Genomic DNA, 21,145 nt, shown 5'->3' with positions numbered 1-21,145 from the left:
TTGTAGTTTTGCAACAACTGGAGACACACTGGTTGGGAAACATTGTCTGTTTCTAACTCAGTGTTCCCTAACCTGTGTGCCTCCAGCTGTTGCAAAACTATGACTCCCAGCATGCACTAACAGACCATGCATGCTGGGAGTTGTGGTTTTGCAACAGCTGATGCACCCCCCCCTGTGAATGTACAGGGTACATTCACATGGGCGAGGCTTTTACAGTGGGTTTCTCGCATCTTGAGATGCAGCAAATTTTGCGCTGGGAAACTCGCTGTAATCCCCCGCCCATGTGACTGTACCCTAAAAACACTACACTACACTAACACAAAATAAAATAAAAAGTTAAAAACACTACATATACACATACCCTTACACAGCCCCCCTCCCCCAATAAGAACGTCCGGTACACCACTGTTTCCAAAGCAGAGCCTCCAGCTGTTGAAAAACAACAACTCCCAGTATTGTCGGACAGCCGTTGACTGTCCAGGCATGCTGGGAGTTTTGCAACAGCTGGAGGCACCCTGTTTGTGAATCACTGGCGTAGAATACCCCTATGTCCACCCCTATGCAAATCCCTAATTTAGGCCTCAAATGCACATGGCGCTCTCACTTTGGAGCCCTGTCGTATTTCAAGGCAACAGTTTAGGGCGACATATGGGGTATCGCCGTACTCGGGAGAAATTGCGTTACAAGGTTTGGGGGGCTTTTTCTTCTTTAACCCTTCATGAAAAGGAAATGTTGGGGTCTACACCAGAATGTTAGTGTAAACATTTTTTATTTTTTACACTAACATGCTGATGTTGCCCTATACTTTACATTTTCACAAGAGGTAAAAGGGAAAAAAGCCCCCCCAAAATTTGTAACGTAATTTCTCCCGACTACAGAGATACCCCATATGTGAGCGCAAAGTGTTCTGGGGGCGCACAACAAGGCCCAGAAGGGAGAGCGCACCATGTACATTTGAGGTGATTTGCACAGGGGTGGCTGATTGTTACAGCGGTTTTGACAAACGCAAAAAAAAAAAAACCCCACATGTGACCCCATTTCGGAAACGACACCCCTCACGGAATGTAATGAGGGGTGCAGTGTGAATTTACCCCCCACAGGTGTCTGACGGATCTTTGGAACAGTGGTCCATGAAAATGAAAACTTGTACAGCCCACTGTTCCAAAGATCTGTCAGACACCAGTGGGGGGCAAATGCTCACTGTACCCCTTGTTACGTTCCTCAAGGGGTCTAGTTTCCAAAATGGTATGCCATGTGGGTTTTTTTTTGCTGTTCTGGCACCTTAGGGTCTTCCTAAATGCGACATGCCCCCCGAGCAAAATTTGCTCTCAAAAAGCCAAATATGACTCCTTCTCTTCTGAGCATTGTAGTTCGCCCATAGTGCACTTCAGGTCAACTTATGGGGTACCTCTATACTCAGAAGAGATGGGGTTACAAATTTTGGGGGGTATTTTCTGCTATTAACCCTTGCAAAAAGGTGAAATTAGGGGAGAAACACACATTTTAGTGGAAATTTTTTTTTTTTTTTTTACATATGCAAAAGTCATGAAACACCTGTGGGGTAATAAGGCTCACTTTATTCCTTATTACATTCCTCAAGGGGTCTAGTTTCCAAAATGGTATGCCATGTGGGTATTTTTTGCTGTTCTGGCACCATAGGGGCTTCCTAAATGCGACATGCCCCCCGAGCAAAATTTGCTCTCAAAAAGCCAAATATGACTCCTTCTCTTCTGAGCATTGTAGTTCACCCATAGTGCACTTCAGGTCAACTTATGGGGTACCTCCATACTCAGAAGAGAAGGGGTTACAAATATTGGGGGGTATTTCCTGCTATTGACCCTTGGAAAAATGTGAAATTTGGGGGGAAACACACATTTTAGTGAAAAAATAAAAATTTTTTTTTACATATGCAAAAGTCGTGAATCACCTGTGGGGTATTAAGGCTCACTTTATTCCTTGTTACGTACCTCAAGGGGTCTAGTTTCCAAAATGGTATGCCATGTGAGGGTTTTTTGCTGTTCTGGCACCATAAGGGCTTCCTAAATGCAACATGCCCCCAAAAACCATTTCAGAAAAACGTACTCTCCAAAATCCCCTTATCGCTCTTTCCCTTCTGAGCCCTCTACTGCGCCCGCCCAACACTTTACATAGACATATGAGGTATGTGCTTACTCGAGAGAAATTAGGCTACAAATATAAGTATACATTTTCTCCTTTTACCCCTTTTAAAAATTTAAAAATTGGGTCTACAAGAACATGCGAGTGTAAAAAATGAAGATTGTGAATTTTCTCCTTCACTTTGCTTCTATTCCTGTGAAACACCTAAAGGGTTAAAATGATGACTGAATGTCATTTTGAATACTTTGGGGGGTGCAGTTTTTATAATGGGGTCTTTTGTGGGGTATTTCTAATAAGAAGACCCTTCAAACCCACTTCAAACCTGAACTGGTCCCTGAAAAATAGTGAGTTTGAAAATTTTGTGAAAAATTGGAAAATTGCTGCTGAACTTTGAAGCCCTCTGGTGTCTTCCAAAAGTAAAAACTCGTCAATTTTATGATGCAGACATAAAGTAGACATATTGTATATGTGAATAAAAAAATTTTTTATTTGTAATATACATTTTCCTTACAAACAGAGAGCTTCAAAGTTAGAAAAATGCAAAATTTTCAAATTTTTCATCAAATTTTAGGATTTTTCACAAGGAAAGGATGCAAGTTACCACAAAAATTTACCACCATGTTAAAGTAGAATATGTCACGAAAAAACAATCTCAGAATCAGAATGATAACTAAAAGCATTCCAGAGTTATTAATGTTTAAAGTGACAGTGGTCAGATGTGCAAAAAACGCTCTGGTCCTTAAGGCCAAAATGGGCTTGGTCCTGAAGGGGTTAAAGTGACAGTGGTCAGAATTTCAAAAAATGCTCTGGTCCTTAAGGGGTTAAGAGGCTCAACAAATGGCCTGTATTTTTAAGATAAGTCGGGAGTCCAATAACATATTTTTGAAGCTGATGGTCTAAATATTCGGATAGGTTACCTGTGATAGAATTCATACTGGCTATGATGAGTATTATTTTGTATATAAACTTGTGATGTACCTTTCCTATTGTATGGCCTGATGAAGAGGAGTGTAACTATATCTCCCAGAAACGCGTTGCCATGATTTTAGCACCATATTAGAATAAATTATTAATAGTCACACACGCCTCCAGTGGTCCTTTACGAAGCACTCGCATCATCTGGATTTCATGAATGCCATTTTGGAGCCTATATCAAGTGGACGTGGAGGGGGGTGCCATTATACAATCTCTTGGTCTCCCCCCACAGAGGAGTGAGTTGATTCAGGTTTATTTACTTCCCTACTATAAACTGAGTCTCGGTTCCTGAGTGCAAGCACCCTCTTTTTCTTTGTTTGGTTTTTACATCCCTTTTTACGAGAAAATGAGTTATGGGTGGTCAAAATAGGTGGGTGAACATGACTGTTAACTTGAGAATGCGCTGATCCGTTGCTCTGGCCTCTTCTAGTCTGGCCTGGCCAAAGCAGAATGATGCAGGCAGCACTAATAGTGCCATCTGCATCATGAAGGAAACAGCGGGCACCTTCATTTAAGGCGGCAGCATGTTCTTATTAGGGAAGGCTGAGAAATAGATGTGGTAGAGTAGCTAGAAATTCTTGTACTAATACTTTGATTTATTGTAGTGTTGAGATTGGAGAGAGTGTTCGAGGTGAAGATGTTTATATAGTCCAGAGTGGCTGCGGAGAGATAAATGACAACTTAATGGAACTTCTGATCATGATAAACGCATGCAAGATAGCATCTGCCTGCCGTGTCACTGCTGTTATACCTTGCTTTCCATATGCACGTCAGGATAAGAAAGATAAGGTAAGGACGTGTGCCTGTGTATTTTTTTTTTTTTTTTGTGACAAAATCACACCAGGGGTTATCCAGTAGAAAAACAGAGCAAATTTCTTCCAAAAACAGCTCCATTCACTTCAGTGGAACTGAGATGCAAAACCGTGCACAGCCTGCAGACAATTTAGATGCAGTTTTTAGAAGAAATCAGCCGTTTTTCTGATTTTGAAGAAACCTTTAATCTTGCTTTACTTTAATTGCACATCTGTCTGTTGCAGAATTCTTACCCTTATTTGAGATTAACCTTAGGATTGTGCCATCTTGTGCTTTATTTTTATTTATAGTCAAGAGCTCCAATCTCTGCTAAGCTTGTTGCCAACATGCTGTCTGTGGCTGGGGCTGACCACATAATTACTATGGACCTACATGCCTCCCAGATCCAGGTATTTTACTACTTTTTGCTTTCAAACCCCATATTTTTTTGCAGTCATTGATTTGCATGAGTATAAAATGTGCCTACTGTCTAGATTTTTTTTATATTTATTTTTTTAACACCTTAAAGGGGTACTTTGCCCCTAGACATCTTATCCCCTATCCAAGGGATAGGGGGATAAGATGTCTGATCACGGGGGTCCCCCGCGGCGGACCCCCACATCCGGTGCACGGAGAACTTCCCTCCGTGCCGGATGACTGGTTATGTGGGGCGGAGGCTCGTGACGTCATGGCCATGACGTCCATCACACCCACTCCCATAGACTTGCATTGAGGGGACGAGCGGGGCTTGGCTGTGACATCACGGGCCTCCGGCGCTGAACCCGACGCTCTAAACGAACGGGGCAGCAAAATCTGCAACTTTTTACACTAACATGTTGTAGCCCTTTTTTTATTTTATTTTTTTTACAGACAGAGCCACCCAAAATGTTCAACCCAATTTATCTCAAGTATGAAATATGTGGATGTAAAGTTCTCTGCAGGCGCACCACAGGGCTCAGAAGAGGAGGAGCATCATTGGGCTTTTGAAGAGAGAATTTGGTTGAAATGGAAGTCAGGGGGCCATGTGGGTTTACAAAGCCCCCATTGTACCAGAACAGCGGAACCCACCACATGTGACCCCATTTAGGAAACTACACCCCTCATGGAATGTTATAGGGAGTGAAGTGGGCATTTATACCTCACTGGCGTTTGACAGATCTTTGGAACAGTGGGCTGTGCAAATAAAAAAATAAAATATTTCATTTTCACGAACAACTGTTCGAAAAATCTGTCAGACACCTGTGCAGGCAAAATGCTCACTGCACCCCTTATTACATTCTGTTAGGGTTGTAGTTTTCCAAAATTGGGTCACATGTGGGGGGTCCACTGTTCTGCTCCACGGGAGGTTTCTGTCCTCCCTGAGCTCTCCTTTGGACACTCCTGTGTTATGGTTTGACAGGATTACCGCCCCAGTCTTAGTAAAACTCACATGGCCTTCAATTCTAGCCAAATTCTCTCTCCAGAAACATTTTTTGCTCCTTCTCTTCTGAGCATTGTTAACCAACAGAGCACATATGGGGTATTTCCATACTCAGAAGAAATGTTGTTACAAATTTTGAGGGTCTTTTTCTCCTATTACCCCTTGTGAAAATGTAAAACTTGGGGTAACACAAGAATTAAATTTCATTTTTCATTTTCACGTCCAAATTTTACAAAATCGTCAAACACCTGTGGGGTATTAAGGCTTTCTGCACCCCTTACCTTCCTTGAGGGGTTTAGTTTCCAAAATGGTCACATGGGGTGTTTGTTTAAATTTTTTTTTTTAGCGTTTATGTCAAAATCTCTGTTACTATTAGTAACCCCTGTGCAAATCACCAATTTAGGCCTCAAATGTACATGATGCGCTCTCACTCCTTAGCCCTGGTGTGTGGCGGTAGATCACTTTACGCCCACATATGGGGTATTTCCATACTCAGGAGAAATTGTTACAAATTTTGAGGGTCTTATTCTCCTTTCACCTGTTGTAAAAAAAATATATATTTTTTCACATTAAAATGCAGGTGTAGCTCCCAACTTTTCCTTTTCATAGGGGGGAAAAGAAGAAAAAGAACCCCAAAATTTGTAAAACAATTTCTTCAGAGTACGAAAATACCCCACATTTGGCTCTTAACTGTTGTCTTGAAAATAGGACAAGGTATCGGGGTTTGTGAGCCCCATGAGCATTTGAGGCCTAGATTAGGGGTTTGCGTAGAAGCTGACCCGGATTCAGACATTTCAATTGCTTCCACCACCAAAAATATCCTATGGCAGTGTGTCCCAAACAGAATGCCTCCAGCTGTTGCAAAACTCCCAACATGCCTGGACAGTCAATGGCTGTCCAGCAATGCTGGGAGTTTTTGTTTTGCAATAGCTGGAAGCTCCGTTTTGAAAACAGTGCCGTATCAGACGTTTTTCATTTTTATTGGGGGGGGGGGGAGGGAGAGACAGTGTAAGGGGTTGGTGTATATTATTTGGGGTTTTACCTTTTTATTTTATATAGTGTAGTGTTTTTATGGTACATGCACATGGGCAGGGGTTTACAGTGAGTTCCGCAGTTTGAGTTTGAGCTGCAGCCCAAACTTGCAGTGGGAATTTTACTGTAAACCCCTGCCCATGAGAATGTACACTGTACATTCACATGGGGCGGGCGCAAACCTCCAGCTGTTGCAAAGTTACAACTCTCAGAATGCACTGACAGATCATGTAGGCTGGGAGTTATAGTTATGCAACAGCTGGAGGCACACTGGTTAGGAAACACTGAGTTAGTTAAAGGGGTACTCCGGTGGAAATCAATTTTTTTATTTTTTACTATTTTTTTATTTTTAAATCAACTGGTGCCAAGAAGTTGAGCAGATTTGTAATTTACTTCTATTAAAAAATCTTAATCCTTCCAGTACTTTTTGGATTTCTTTTCTGTCTTAAACAGAAATTAAATCCGAAAAGAAAAGAATTTCATGCGTAGTATACAGCAGCTAATAAGTACTGGAAGGATTAAGATTTTTTGACTAAGCGCAGTAGCGTGAAACGTACGTTGGGGTAAATGCAGGTGGCATATGGCTCTACATTGGGTTTTCATTTTTTTTTCTTTTTCTTTTTCCTTTGTGTATTTCATGCCTTGTTCTATTCTGGTTAAGGGCTAAATATACCCTCAGCTACTTACCTTATGTCATTGTATGTATACACTCGCATCAATCTTACCTATTATTCCAATGTTTTAGCCTGTACCTCCTGCATTTCTTCAGTCCTGTGCATAGTGCTCCTACATTGATTTTATAATGTCTTATATATATTCTCCATAAAGTTTTGTACACTTTTTTTTATATTCCTTTTGTATTGCTGTATTTCAATTTTTTTGGTGTGAATTTTTCTAACTTTGAAGCTCTCTGCTTGTAAGGAAAAATAGACATTCCAAATAAATTATATATTGATTCACATATACAATATGTCTACTTTATGTTTGCATCATAAAGTTGACATGTTTTTACTTTTGGAAGGCATCAGAGGGCTTCAAAGTATAGCAGCAATTTTTCACAACATTTTCAAAATCGGAATTTTTCAGGGATGACTTCAGTTTTGAAGTGGATTTGAAGGGCCTTCATATTAGAAATACCCCATAAATTACCCCATTATAAAAACTGCACCCCTCAAAGTATTCAAAATGACATTCAGAAAGTTTGTTAACCCTTTAGGTGTTTCACAGGAATAGCAGCAAAGTGAAGAAAATTCAAAATCTTAAATTTTTACACTTGCTTGTTCTTGTAATCCAGTTTTTTAATTTTTACAAGGGGTAATAGGAGAAAAAGCCCCCCAAAATTTTGTAAACCAATTTCTCTCGAGTAAGGAAATACCTCATGTGTATGTGAAGTGTTCGGCAGGCGCAGTAGAGGGCTCAGAAGGGAAGGAGCGACAATGGGATTTTTTCAGAAATGGTTTTTGAGGGGCATGTCCTATTTAGAAAGCCCCTATGGTGCCAGAACAGCAAAAAAAAAAAAAAACTGACATTGCATACTATTTTGGAAAATGCACCCCTCAAGGCACCTAACTAGGGGTGTTTGACGACTTTTCGTTAAAGTCGGATGTGTAAATGAGAAAAAAAAAATTCACTAAAGTGCAGTTTTTTCCAAAATTTACAATTTTTATAAAGGGTAATGGGAGAAAATGCCCCCCCCAAATTTGTAACCCCATCTCTTCTGAGTATGGACATATCCCATGTTAGGACGTAAAATGCTCTGCTGGTGCACTACTATGCTCAGAAGAGAAGGAGTCACATTTGGCTTTTGGAATGCAGATTTTGCTGAAATGGTTTTTGGGTTGCATGTCGCATTTAGGAAGCCCCTATGGTGCCAGAACAGCGCTAAAAAAAAAAAAACACATGGCCTACTATTTTGGAAACTACAAGGGGTACAGGGATCCTTAACACCTCATAGGTGTTGGACGACTTTTTGTTAAAGTCGGATGTGTAAATGAAGAAATTTTTTTTTCAATAAAATGCAGTTTTTCCCCCCAAATTTTACATTTTTACAAGGGGTAATAGGAGAAAATGTCCCCTAAAATTTGTAACCCCATTTCTTCAGAGTATGGCAATACCCCATGTGTGGACGTCTAGTGCTCTGCTGGTGCACTAAAATGCTCAGAAGAGGAGGAGCGCCATTGAGCTATAAGAAAGCGAATTTGTTTGGAATGGAAGTCAGGGGCCAGGTGCGTTTACAAAGCCCTCCCCCCCCCCCTGTGGTGCCAGAACAGTGGACCCCCGCACAAGTGACCCCATTTTGGAAACTACACACCTCACAGAATTTAATAAGTGGTGCAGTGAGCATTTACACCCCACTGGCGTTTGACAGATCTTTGGAACAGTGGGCTGTGCAAATGAAAAATTACATTTTTCATTTTCACAGACCACTTTTCAAAAAAATTCACACCTGTGGGGTGTAAATGCTCACTGTACCCCTCATTACATTACGTGAGGGGTGTAGTTTTCAAAATGGGGTCACATGTGGGGGGTCCATTGTTCTGGCAGTATGGGGTCTTTGTAAACACACGTGGCCTTCCATTCCAGACAAATTTTCTCTCCAAAAGTCCAATGGCACTCCTTCTCTTCTAAGCATTGTAGTGCGCCAGCAGAGCACTTAACATCCACATATGGGGTATGTTTTTACTCAGAAGAAATGGGGTTACAAATTTTGGGGGGCTTTTTTTTCCTATTTTCCCTTGTGAAAATGAAAAATTTAGGGTCACACCAGCATTTTAGTGAGAAAAAAAGTTTTCTTATTTTCCCACCAAACTTTAACGAAAAGTCGTCAATAACCTGTGGGGTGTTAAGGCTCACTATACCCCTTGTTACGTTCTGTGAGGGGTGTAGTTTCCAAAACGTGGATATTTTTTTGCGTTTACGTCAGAACCGCTGTAAAATCAGCCACCCCTGTGCAAATGACCTATTTAGGCCTCAAATTTACATAGTGCGCTCTCACTCCTGAGCCTTGTTGTGTGCCTGCAAATCATTTTACGCCTACATATGGGGTATTTCAGTACAGTCCTTTTTTTTTTTTTTTTCTTTTTTTTTCTTTTACCTCTTGTGAAAATAGAAAGTATGGGGCAACGCCAGCATGTTTAATGTAAAATTTGTAATTTTTTTTTTTTTTTACACGAACAGGCTGATGTAGACCCCAACTTTTCCTTTTCATAAGGCGTAAAAGGAGAAAAAGCCCCCCAAAATTTCTAATGCAATTTCTCCAGAGTACGAAAATACCCCATATGTGGCCCTAAACTGTTTCCTTGAAATACAACAGGGCTCTGAAGTGAGAGAGCACCAAGAGCATTTGAGGACTAAATTAGGGATTGCATAGTGGTGGACATAGGGGTATTCTACGCCAGTGATTCCCAAGCAGGATGCCTCCAGCTGTTGCTAAAAACTCCCAGCATGCTTGAACAGTCAGTGGCTGTCCGTAAATGCTGGGAGTTGTTGTTTTGCAACAGCTGGAGGCTCCATTTTGGAAACACTGCCGTACAATACATTTTTCATTTTTATTGGGGTGACAGTGTCAGGGGGTGTATATGTAGTGTTGTACCCTTTATTTTGTGGTAGTGTAGTGTTTTTAGGATACATTCCCACTGGTGGCGGTTTACAGTTAGTTTCCCGCTAGGAGTTTGCGTTGCGGCAGAAAATTTGCCGCAGCTCAAACTTGAAGCAGGAAGATCACTGTAAACCTGCTTGTGTGAATGTACCCTGTACCCAGCTGTTTCAAAACTACAACTCCCAGGCTGTAATGACAGACCGTGCATGCTGGGAGTTGTAATTTTGCAACAGCTTGCGGCACACTGGTTGAAAAACCTTCAGTTGGGTTCTGTTACCTAACTCAGTATTTTCCAACCAGTGTGCCTCCAGCTGTTTCAAAAATACCACTCCCACAGCATGTACTGATCGCCGAAGGGCATGCTGGGAGATGTAGTTATGCAACAGCTTGAGGTACGCAACTACAACTCCTAGCATGCCGAGACTGCTGTTTGGGCATGCTGGGATTTGTAGTTTTGCAACAGGTGGAGGGCTGCAGTTTGGAGATCACTGTGCAGTTATCTCCAAACTGTGGCCCTCCCAGATGTTGCAAAACTACAAATCCCAGCATGCCCAGACAGCAAACTGCGATGTCACAGGATGCCTGCTGAATGATTTCCTTAAGTGGTTAAAGAAAAACTGACAGACTATTTACTGGCACTAAATCCAATTTACTGCATCATAGTGCAGGTGAACCACTTTGAAAAAGAGGGGTTACTTACATTTATCGCTGCAGTAGTTGTTTTTTCTTTCTTTTTATTCCTATTGTGCTGCTGTGCAAAATGGAGGCAGGAAGCCAGCTTGCCCAGCTCCCCTGCCTCCTGGGTATTCCCCCACACTGTCCGTCCCCATCATAAATATGCTAATGTCTTCACTCGGATGTGAGCGCTCTGCCCTCTATATAGTGTATACGTTTGTATTTTCTGTGCGGTGTGCACAATGGTATTGTCTGTACGGTATAAATGATTGTATTGTCTGAACGGTGGGCACTGTCATGTTGTCCGTACAGTATGCAAGATTTCATTTTCCGTGCGGTATGCATGATTGCTCATCACTCATCAGGCACACGCATCAGGCACACGCATCAGGCACACGCATCAGGCACACGCATCAGGCACACGCATCAGGCACACGCATCAGGCACACGCATCAGGCACACGCATCAGGCACACGCATCAGGCACACGCATCAGGCACACGCATCAGGCACACGCATCAGGCACACGCATCAGGCACACGCATCAGGCACACGCATCAGGCACACGCATCAGGCACACGCATCAGGCACACGCATCAGGCACACGCATCAGGCACACGCATCAGGCACACGCATCAGGCACACGCATCAGGCACACGCATCAGGCACACGCATCAGGCACACGCATCAGGCACACGCATCAGGCACACGCATCAGGCACACGCATCAGGCACACGCATCAGGCACACGCATCAGGCACACGCATCAGGCACACGCATCAGGCACACGCATCAGGCACACGCATCAGGCACACGCATCAGGCACACGCATCAGGCACACGCATCAGGCACACGCATCAGGCACACGCATCAGGCACACGCATCAGGCACACGCATCAGGCACACGCATCAGGCACACGCATCAGGCACACGGTACAGGCACACGCATCAGGCACACGCATCAGGCACACGCATCAGGCACACAGGTACAGGCATCAGGCACAGGCATCAGGCACAGGCATCAGGCACACAGGTACAGGCATCAGGCACACAGGTACAGGCATCAGGCACACAGGTACAGGCATCAGGCACACAGGTACAGGCATCAGGCACACAGGTACAGGCATCAGGCACACAGGTACAGGCATCAGGCACACAGGTACAGGCATCAGGCACCAGGCACACGCATCAGGCACACTCATCAGGCACACAGGTACAGGCATCAGGCACACTCATCAGGCACACAGGTACAGGCATCAGGCACACTCATCAGGCACACAGGTACAGGCATCAGGCACACTCATCAGGCACACAGGTACAGGCATCAGGCACACTCATCAGGCACACAGGTACAGGCATCAGGCACACTCATCAGGCACACAGGTACAGGCATCAGGCACACTCATCAGGCACACAGGTACAGGCATCAGGCACACTCATCAGGCACACAGGTACAGGCATCAGGCACACTCATCAGGCACACAGGTACAGGCATCAGGCACACTCATCAGGCACACAGGTACAGGCATCAGGCACACTCATCAGGCACACAGGTACAGGCATCAGGCACACTCATCAGGCACACAGGTACAGGCATCAGGCACACTCATCAGGCATCAGGCACACTCATCAGGCACACTCATCAGGCATCAGGCACACTCATCAGGCACACTCATCAGGCATCAGGCACACTCATCAGGCACACAGGTACAGGCATCAGGCACACTCATCAGGCACACAGGTACAGGCATCAGGCACACTCATCAGGCACACAGGTACAGGCATCAGGCACACTCATCAGGCACACAGGTACAGGCATCAGGCACACTCATCAGGCACACAGGTACAGGCATCAGGCACACTCATCAGGCACACAGGTACAGGCATCAGGCACACTCATCAGGCACACAGGTACAGGCATCAGGCACACTCATCAGGCACACAGGTACAGGCATCAGGCACACTCATCAGGCACACAGGTACAGGCATCAGGCACACTCATCATATATATTATATTTATATTATATGATGTGTGTATGATTGTGTGTGTGTGTGATGTCTGTGTATATATGTGTGTGTGTATGAGGTCTGTGTGTGTAGATATAGATATATATATCTATATCTACACACACAGACCTCATACACACACATATATATATACACACACATTCATATATATACACAGACATCATACACACACATACAGACATCATATACACACACTATATATATATATATATATATATATATATATATATATATATATATATATATATATATATATATATACACACACACACAATCATACACACAAATCATATATACACACACACATCATATATATAATATATATACACACATCATACACACACAACATACACACTCATATATATATATATATATATATATATATATATATATATATATACACACATTTTATATATACACACACACACTCAGATATATATATATCTATGTGTGTATGATGGGGAGGCAGCGGCAGGTGTATGTATGATGTATATGTATGATGTATATGTATGGTTTGAGTGTATGTGTAATGTGTGTATGATGTCTGTGTATGTAATGTATGATGTGTATGTAATGTATGATGGGGGCAGCGGCGGGTGTATGTATGTCTGTATGTAATGTATAATGTAGCGGGCAGCGGAGGGTGTATGTATGATGTGTCTATGTATGATGTATATATGTAATGTATAATATAGGGGGCAGTGGCCGGTGTATGTATATGTGTATGATGTCTGTCTGTGTGTGATGTGTGTATGTAATGTATGTATGTATGTAATGTATAATATAGGGGGCAGTGGCCGGTATTTGTGTATGTATGTGTGTATGATGTCTCTGTGTATGGTGTGTGTGTATGTAATGTATGATGGGGGGGCAGCGGCGGGTGTATGTATGATGTGTGCATATGTATGTAATGTATGATCTAGGGGGCAGTGGCCGGTGTATGTATATGTATGATGTATGTATATACTGTATAATATAGGGGGCAGTGGCCCGGTGTATGTATGATATGTGTATGCATGTATGTTTTGTACAGGGGCGGACTGACAAGTGCTGCCGCCAGTTGTGCTATCTAATTTTTTTTATTTCTTTTTAGTGGCTTCTGGCCACCCGCACTAAATTGCACCCCCAGAATCCCGCCCCTTCATACTCGCCCGACGACCAAGAGCCCCATGGATGCACGCAAACACGCCCGAACCAAAACTACAACTCCCAGCATGTTACACAATAACCTAATCTGTAGAGCTATAAAGTGTAACATGCTGGGAGTTGTTGTTGTTTTGGTTCGGGTCAGCTGCAGAGCCATAGGCTGTATCAGGGCATGCTGGGTGTTGTAGTTACTAACTGCAATTCCCAGTATTCCTTGACACAGCCTATGGCTCTGCAGCTGACTAAAACCAAAACTACAACTCCCAGCAACTTACACAATAACCTTAACTGTACTACTATACAGTACAACATGCTGCAACACCCACACAACCATAGGCTGTATCAGGGCATGCTGGGTGTTGTAGTTATCTAGTAACTAAATGCAACTTCCAGCATTTTCTGACACAAAATGCACCACAAAAACTGGAGAAGCAGAACCCCCCCCCCCCCCCGTAACACAGCACTGTTCAGGGTTTTCCAATCAAGAGTCCATATAGAAGTCCCTATGAAGACTCAAAAATAGTGATTAAAATATTTTAAGTGCGTACATATGTGAATAAGCCCCTTTCCTAATAAAAGTTCAGATAATAAATGGTTCCGATAAAAACTACAGATCACGGCACATTGCATTACCCTCATACATCCCTGTATATGGAAAAATTGGCATTATAGGGGTCAGATGGGGGGGGGGGGGGGGCTTGCCTCAGGTGTAAAAGGAGCTACAGCTCTCCAACCGCTAATAGCCTGGCATGCTGCGATCGCTGTGGCCGCCTATTAAAGTTGACAGCAGTGTCTGAAGGGATCTTATATCCATCCCTGGTGGTCTAGTGGGGTGGATCAGACTATTTTGGCTGAAATTATTTCATCTACCAGGAGAAGTGGATTTTTTTGAGGGACAAGTAGATTGTGTTCTGCTTTAGTCCCTTGGACAAGTATTTTTTTTTTTTTTCCACACCCCTGGTGACAGTGCTTCACTCCACATGAAACCCTAAAGTTTGTTGTGACAATAGTATAGTGCTTGTTTTTTACTTGTACGCCAGTGTACCCTTGTTTAAAGCATTACTGTCATTAGTAAGAAAATAATTTTAAAAAGTCCTTAAGTTAGTGTAGTAATGTGCCCTAAGACCTGTATGCATAATAATATACATGGTTTTTATATGTTAAATACCTTTTTGATCTATGTATTACTGTGATCAGTCTTTTTGGACTTATCTTGAGGGTGTTTCTTCAGGATAATAATGGACTCCTCCCTCTCCCCTGCCATGAGGTCTGCCCAAACATTTTTACATTTTCAAAGCTTTGTGCCTAAAGTACATTCTCTATATAACTCTAATGCAGCCATGTGGTACCTATATGAAGCAAGTACACAAGAAATACCTCCATTTTGTGCCAAAAAAATAACTTTTTACATTTGCACAGCTTTGTGCCCAAAGTGCATGCTTTATATAACCCTAAAGCAGCCATGTTAAACCTTTATGGTGCAAATACAGAAGAAATAAATTCATAATGACCAAAGAGAATTAATTTTGCTTAAAAATAATCATTGAGCACCTTGTATTTCTTGTCAGTGTGCATGGAAATGTTTTTTTTCTTCTGAAAAGACTCACACTGGTGAAAGCTGGCTGATACACTGCACTGAGGCACAGCAGGGAGCAGAGCAGGTGGAGAACCACACCCCTCATTCCCCCCTCCAGAAAAGTGTTCCTGGAACAAAAGAACTTTGCTACCAGGGTTCTTTTGCAAAATTAAAGAGACAGTGACCCCTAGTGGCGTGTGTTTTTTTTTTTTTTTTTTTTTATTATTTTGTTTTTTTTTCTTGCCATATTTTTGTTACATTTTTAGCAATTAAATTCTTTATTGAAGTATATTAAGAAAATGCTTGGGTTTTAAGTATTTAAGCAGATTGAAAGTGGTGAAGCTTGTAGCTCACATTGCGTACCTGCCCTCCACGGTGTTACTACATAATGATCAGACTATACTACTGTATACTCGAAGCTTAACAATGAAATCTAGTGATGACCCAACTAAAATCAGAACACTCATTATATCATTGGCCAGTTAATTCCATGGCCAACCAAGTAACTTACATGTAGTGTAAACTCTGGACCTACTTGGAGGAAGTGTTAACTGAATACTTATCTATTACAGGGTTTTTTTGATATTCCTGTGGATAATTTATATGCTGAACCTGCTGTCTTGAAATGGATTCGTGAAAACATTGCAGAATGGAAAACATGCACAATAGTGTCACCAGATGCTGGGGGTGCCAAAAGGTAAGATATTGGATTTTACCTATTGTAAAATAAGTGTTATAATTTAAAATATTATCTTAATATAAAGGCTGTATCTTTATGTAGCTTTATTAAATTTCCATATTAAAATGGCATCCGGCAACAGTAAGATCTTCCGGTGACAGCTGTTTCGCAGGTGTACTGCTTGATCACATGCAGAATGATAAAGTACACGCTGTGAAAAACAGCTGTCACAGACTTTGTAAGCTCTCCTGTGTCTGATACAGTTTTATTATGGATATTTAATAAAGCTATGTAAAGATATTAACCACTTAGGGACCAAGGGTGTACAGGTACGCCCTGGCTCCCTGGTAATTAAGGTAAATCATTCAGAAGCAACTGACCAATAGCAGATCGGGGCGGGGGGGGGGGGGTTAAAGTTCGGTTTCCCCCACTCTGCCCACCCACTGTAGTCTGGGCAGAACGGGGTAACCAGCAGTGACTGATGCCGGAGGTCTCTTGTCAGCGGTGGGCGGCGATAATGTGCAGCCCCTTGGTGCGGCGATTCTACGGAAGCCGGTGAATTGTTCCCTACCAGCATCTGGAGGGCTACAGTTTGGAGACCCCTATATAGTAGTCTCCAATCTGTAGCCCTCTAGATCGTGCATGCTGGGAGTTGCGGTTTTGCAAGAACAGCAAACGGCTGTCTTGCCATGCTAGGAGTTGTAGTTGCATGCCTCCAGCTGTTGCATAACTACATCTCCCAGCATGCCCTTCGGCAATCAGTACATGCTGGGAGTTGTAGTTTTGCAACAGCTGGAGGCACACTGGTTGGAAAATACTGAGTTAGGTAACAGAACCTAACTGAAGGTTTTCCAACCAGTCTGCCTCCAGCTGTTGCAAAAGTGCAACTCCCAGCATGCAGGGTACATTCACACGTGCGGGTTTACTGCGAATTTTCTTGCTTCAAGTTTGAGCTGCGGCAAATTTTCCGCCAAAGCGCATGCTCCTAGCGGGAAACTCACAGTAAACCCCTGCCAGTGCAAATGTACCCTAAAAACACTAACACATAATATAGGATAAAACACTACACTAACTCAAAATAAAGGGTAAAACACTACATATACACCCTCCTACAATGTCGTCGTCGTCCACCCCCCCCCCCCCCCCCACACACACACCATATATTGCAATAGCTTCCAGCTATTTCAAAACAACAACTCCCAGCATTTACGGACAGCTGCTGACTGTCCAGGCATGCTGGGAGTTAAGCAACAGCTGGACAAACACCAAAACCCCACACCTGGCTAGTTACCAGGTGGGGGTGCAAGACCCCTTTATTTATGCACCTTCCCTAATAAAACTTAACTTTTATTGTGGTTATATCATAAACCTTATGGGGAACCATAAACAAGTTTAAAAACTCAGCAATATCATCCTATTGAGAATGTGCACCAACTCCCATTTGAGAGTATATAATCACCCTGTGCCTGCAGTGCTACAGGGATTAAGGTGAATCTATTGCTGTTATTAAAAATTAAATGCACAGCCTCCCCTACATGTTTCGTGACACCAGTCATGTCATCAGGGGTAAATGAGGCTTATGTAATTTTTCATTTGCACAGCCCACTGTTCCAAAGATCTGTCAAACGCCAGTGGGGTGTAAATGCTCACTGCACCCCTTATTAAATTCTGTGAGGGGTGTAGTTTCCAAAATGGGCTCACATGTGGGGGGTGTCCACTATTCTGGGACAACTATTCTGGCTTTGTAAACGCACATTGCCCCCGACTTCCATTCCAAACAAATTCTGTCTCCAAAAGCTCAATGGCGCTCCGCCTCTTCTGAGCATTGTAGTGCACCAGCAGAGCACTTGACGTCCACACATGGGGTATTTCCATACTCAGAAGAAATGGGGTTACAAATTTTGGGGGACATTTTTCCTATTGCCCCTTGTAAAAATGTAAAATTTGTGGAAAAAAACAGCATTTTAGTGATTTTATATTTTTTTTCCCCCATTTACACATATGATTTTAATAAGTCATCAAACACCTTTGGGGTGTTAAGGCTCACTGTATCCATTGTTACGTTCCTTGAGGGATGTAGTTTCCAAAATAGTATGCCATGTGTTTTTTATTTATTTATTTTTATTTGCTGTTCTGGCACCATAGGGGCTTCCTAAATGCGACATGCTCCCCAAAAACCATTTCAGCAACATTCACTCTCCAAAGTCCCACTGTCTCTCCTTCCCTTCTGAGCCCTCTAGTGCACCCACAGTGTACTTTACAGCCACATATGAGGTATTTCCTTACTCGTGAGAAGTTGGGTAACAAATTTTGGGGGGCTTTTTCTCCTATTTCCCATTGTAAAAATTCTAAAACTGGGTTTACAAGAACATGCGAGTGAAATTAAGATTGTGAATTTTCTCCTTCAGTTTGCTGCTATTCCTGTGAAACACCTAAAAGGTTAACAAACATTCTGAATAGAATTTTAAATACTTTTGAGGGGTGCAGTTTCTATAATGGGGTAATTTATGGGGTATTTCTAATATGAAGGCCCTTCAAATCCACTTCAAAACTGAACTGGTCCCTGAAAAATTCAGATTTAGAAAATGTCATGAAAAATTTGAAAATTGCTACTGAATTTTGAAGCCCTCTGATGTCTTCCAAAAGTAAAAACATGTCAACTTTATGATGCCAACATAAAGTAGACATATTGTATATGTGAATCAATATATAAATTATTTGGTATTTCTATTTTCCTTACAAGCAGAAAGCTTCAAATTTAGAAAAATGCAAAATTTTCAAATATTTCATGAAATTTTTGCATTTTTCATAAGAAATTATGCTAAATTATGTTAAAGTAAAATATGTCACAAAAAAACTATCTGAATCAAATTTATAAGTACCGTATTTATCGGGGTATACCACGCACCGGCCTATAACACGCACCCTCATTTTACCAAGGATATTTGGGTAAAAAAAAAGTTTTTTTACCCAAATATCCATGGTAAAATGAAGGTGCGTGTGTATACCCCGATACACCCCCAGGAAAGGCAGGGGGAGAGAGGCCGTCACTGCCCGCTTCTCTCCCCCTGCCTTTCCTGGGGTCTAGAGCCCTGTTGCCGGCCCTTCTCTCCCCCTGGCTATCGGCGCCGCTGCCCGTTCTGTCCCCCTGACTATCGGTGCCGGCGCCCCATTGCCGGCGCCGACAGCCAGGGGGAGAGAAGGGGCAGCGGCACCCATTGCCAGCGCCGCTGCCTCCCCCCATCCCCGGTTGCATAATTACCTGTTGCTGGGGTCGGGTCCACGCTGCTTCAGGCCTCCGGCGTGCGTCCCCTGCGTCGTTGCTATGCGCTGCGCGGCGCATGACGTCAGTGTGCAGTGCATAGCAACAACGCAGGGGACGCACGCCGGAGGCCTGAAGCAGCGCGGACCCGACCCCGGCAACAGGTTATTATGCAATCGGGGATGGGGGGAGGCAACGCGGCAGCGGCGCCGGAAATGGGTGCCCTTGCCCCTTCTCTCCCCCTGGCTGTCGGCGCTGCTTCTCTCCCCCTGGCTGTCGGCGCTGCTTCTCTCCCCCTGGCTGTCGGCGTCGCTTCTCTCACCCTGGCTATCGGTGCCGGCACCGATAGTCAGGGGGACAGAACGGGCAGCGGCGCCGATAGCCAGGGGGGAGAGAAGGGCCGGCAGCAGGGCTCTAGACCCCAGGAAAGGCAGGGGGAGAGAAGCGGGCAGCGACGGCGTAGAACACGCACATAGACTTTAGGCTAAAAAATTTTAGCCTAAAAAGTGTGTGTTATACGCCGATAAATACGGTAAAAGCATCAGAGTTATTAATGCTTAGTGACTGTGGTCAGATCTGCAAAAAATGCTCTGGTCCTTAAAGTGAAAATGGGCTTGGTCCTTATGGGGTTAAGCAACCATTGAGATTTTTCTTTTTCTTTTTTTAAATTGTTGACTTCTCTTCTTGCTTTCTTTTCTAGAGTAACATCAATTGCTGATCGACTAAATGTCGACTTTGCTTTAATACACAAGGAAAGGAAAAAGGCTAACGAGGTGGATCGTATGGTTCTTGTAGGAGATGTAAAAGATAAAGTGGCAATTCTTGTTGATGATATGGCAGATACCTGTGGAACAATATGTCATGCGGCAGATAAGTAAGTGCCTTGATTACACACTTTTTTATTTATTTTTTCGGTTGATATGCCCTCCCATTACCGAGATATGGGGGTTTATACTTTGTCTGACAATTCAGAGAATCATATGGGCGTTAAAATAATAAAAAAAAAATGGAAGTGGGTATCAGTGAAGGGTGGGATTTTACAGTCAGGGAGTGTAGATGTTTTATGTTGAGGGGCATGTATGCCTAATGCACACCTCCCGACTGTATAATCATGCCTATTGCCTGCTATTAATTAATCTTATTAACATTTTAAAGGGTTTTCTCATATGACAGTTATCCTCTATCCACAGGATAGTGGCTAACTAGCCAATTGTGGGCTCATTCGAATGGAGCGGCAGGTCATGCATGCGTGCCGCCACTCCACTAATTGTACAGTGATTGGTTATTTTCAGCAGTTCTCATAGAGAATTAATGGAATAGCGTCCCCAGCAGTAGGACCCCCTGCAATCAGCTTGTTCTCTATCCTGTGGATAGGGGATAACTTTGTAATTGGAAAACCCCTTCTACAATGCTGCAGAGAGCTAAAAAGTAACTTTAATCACTGGCCACATGAGTCATAGTCATTGAGAGCCTGAGAGCAGGGCGAATTGCTTGCGCTCAGGCTGTCAATCAAGTCTGACTGACAGGAGGAGACTTTGACTGAAATCCAATGTGTCCCCCTTCCCTATGACTGCATACTGTCACAGCCAACAGCAATTGAAGTTACTTTTCAACACTCTGTGGCATTACAGAATGCTGAGAAGAACGGCGTTGGAATGCTCTTCTGACCTGCTGAGTTTGGGTCCGGAATGCGAGACCTGCTTCCACTTTTCAATAATATCACTCACTATTAATCATAGAAGAAATGTAACAAACGGACTTGCTGCATTGGTGGCATCCTAGTACAGTACCTCATGGAACTAATGCATATGTGAATGTTAAAGTTTTATTTTAGCATGTATAGTGC

General features: G+C 43.0%; 1 protein-coding gene across 1 annotated transcript in view; it reads left to right on the top strand.

Annotated features, from left to right (window-relative positions):
- PRPS1 (phosphoribosyl pyrophosphate synthetase 1) overlaps nt 1–21,145 on the top strand; it is a 49,669-nt gene that overhangs the window by 19,960 nt on the left and 8,564 nt on the right. Inside the window, exons 2-5 of the mRNA XM_056539802.1 lie at nt 3,699–3,882; nt 4,197–4,295; nt 15,931–16,055; nt 20,000–20,173. Of these exons, the coding sequence (XP_056395777.1) occupies nt 3,699–3,882; nt 4,197–4,295; nt 15,931–16,055; nt 20,000–20,173 (582 nt within the window). The remainder of the gene's footprint in view (nt 1–3,698; nt 3,883–4,196; nt 4,296–15,930; nt 16,056–19,999; nt 20,174–21,145) is intronic.

Source organism: Hyla sarda, chromosome 9, assembly GCF_029499605.1.
Source record: "Hyla sarda isolate aHylSar1 chromosome 9, aHylSar1.hap1, whole genome shotgun sequence".
Lineage (NCBI taxonomy): Eukaryota > Metazoa > Chordata > Amphibia > Anura > Hylidae > Hyla > Hyla sarda.
Note: the sequence above shows the minus strand (reverse complement) of the source record. Positions and strands in the feature narration are given on the sequence as shown.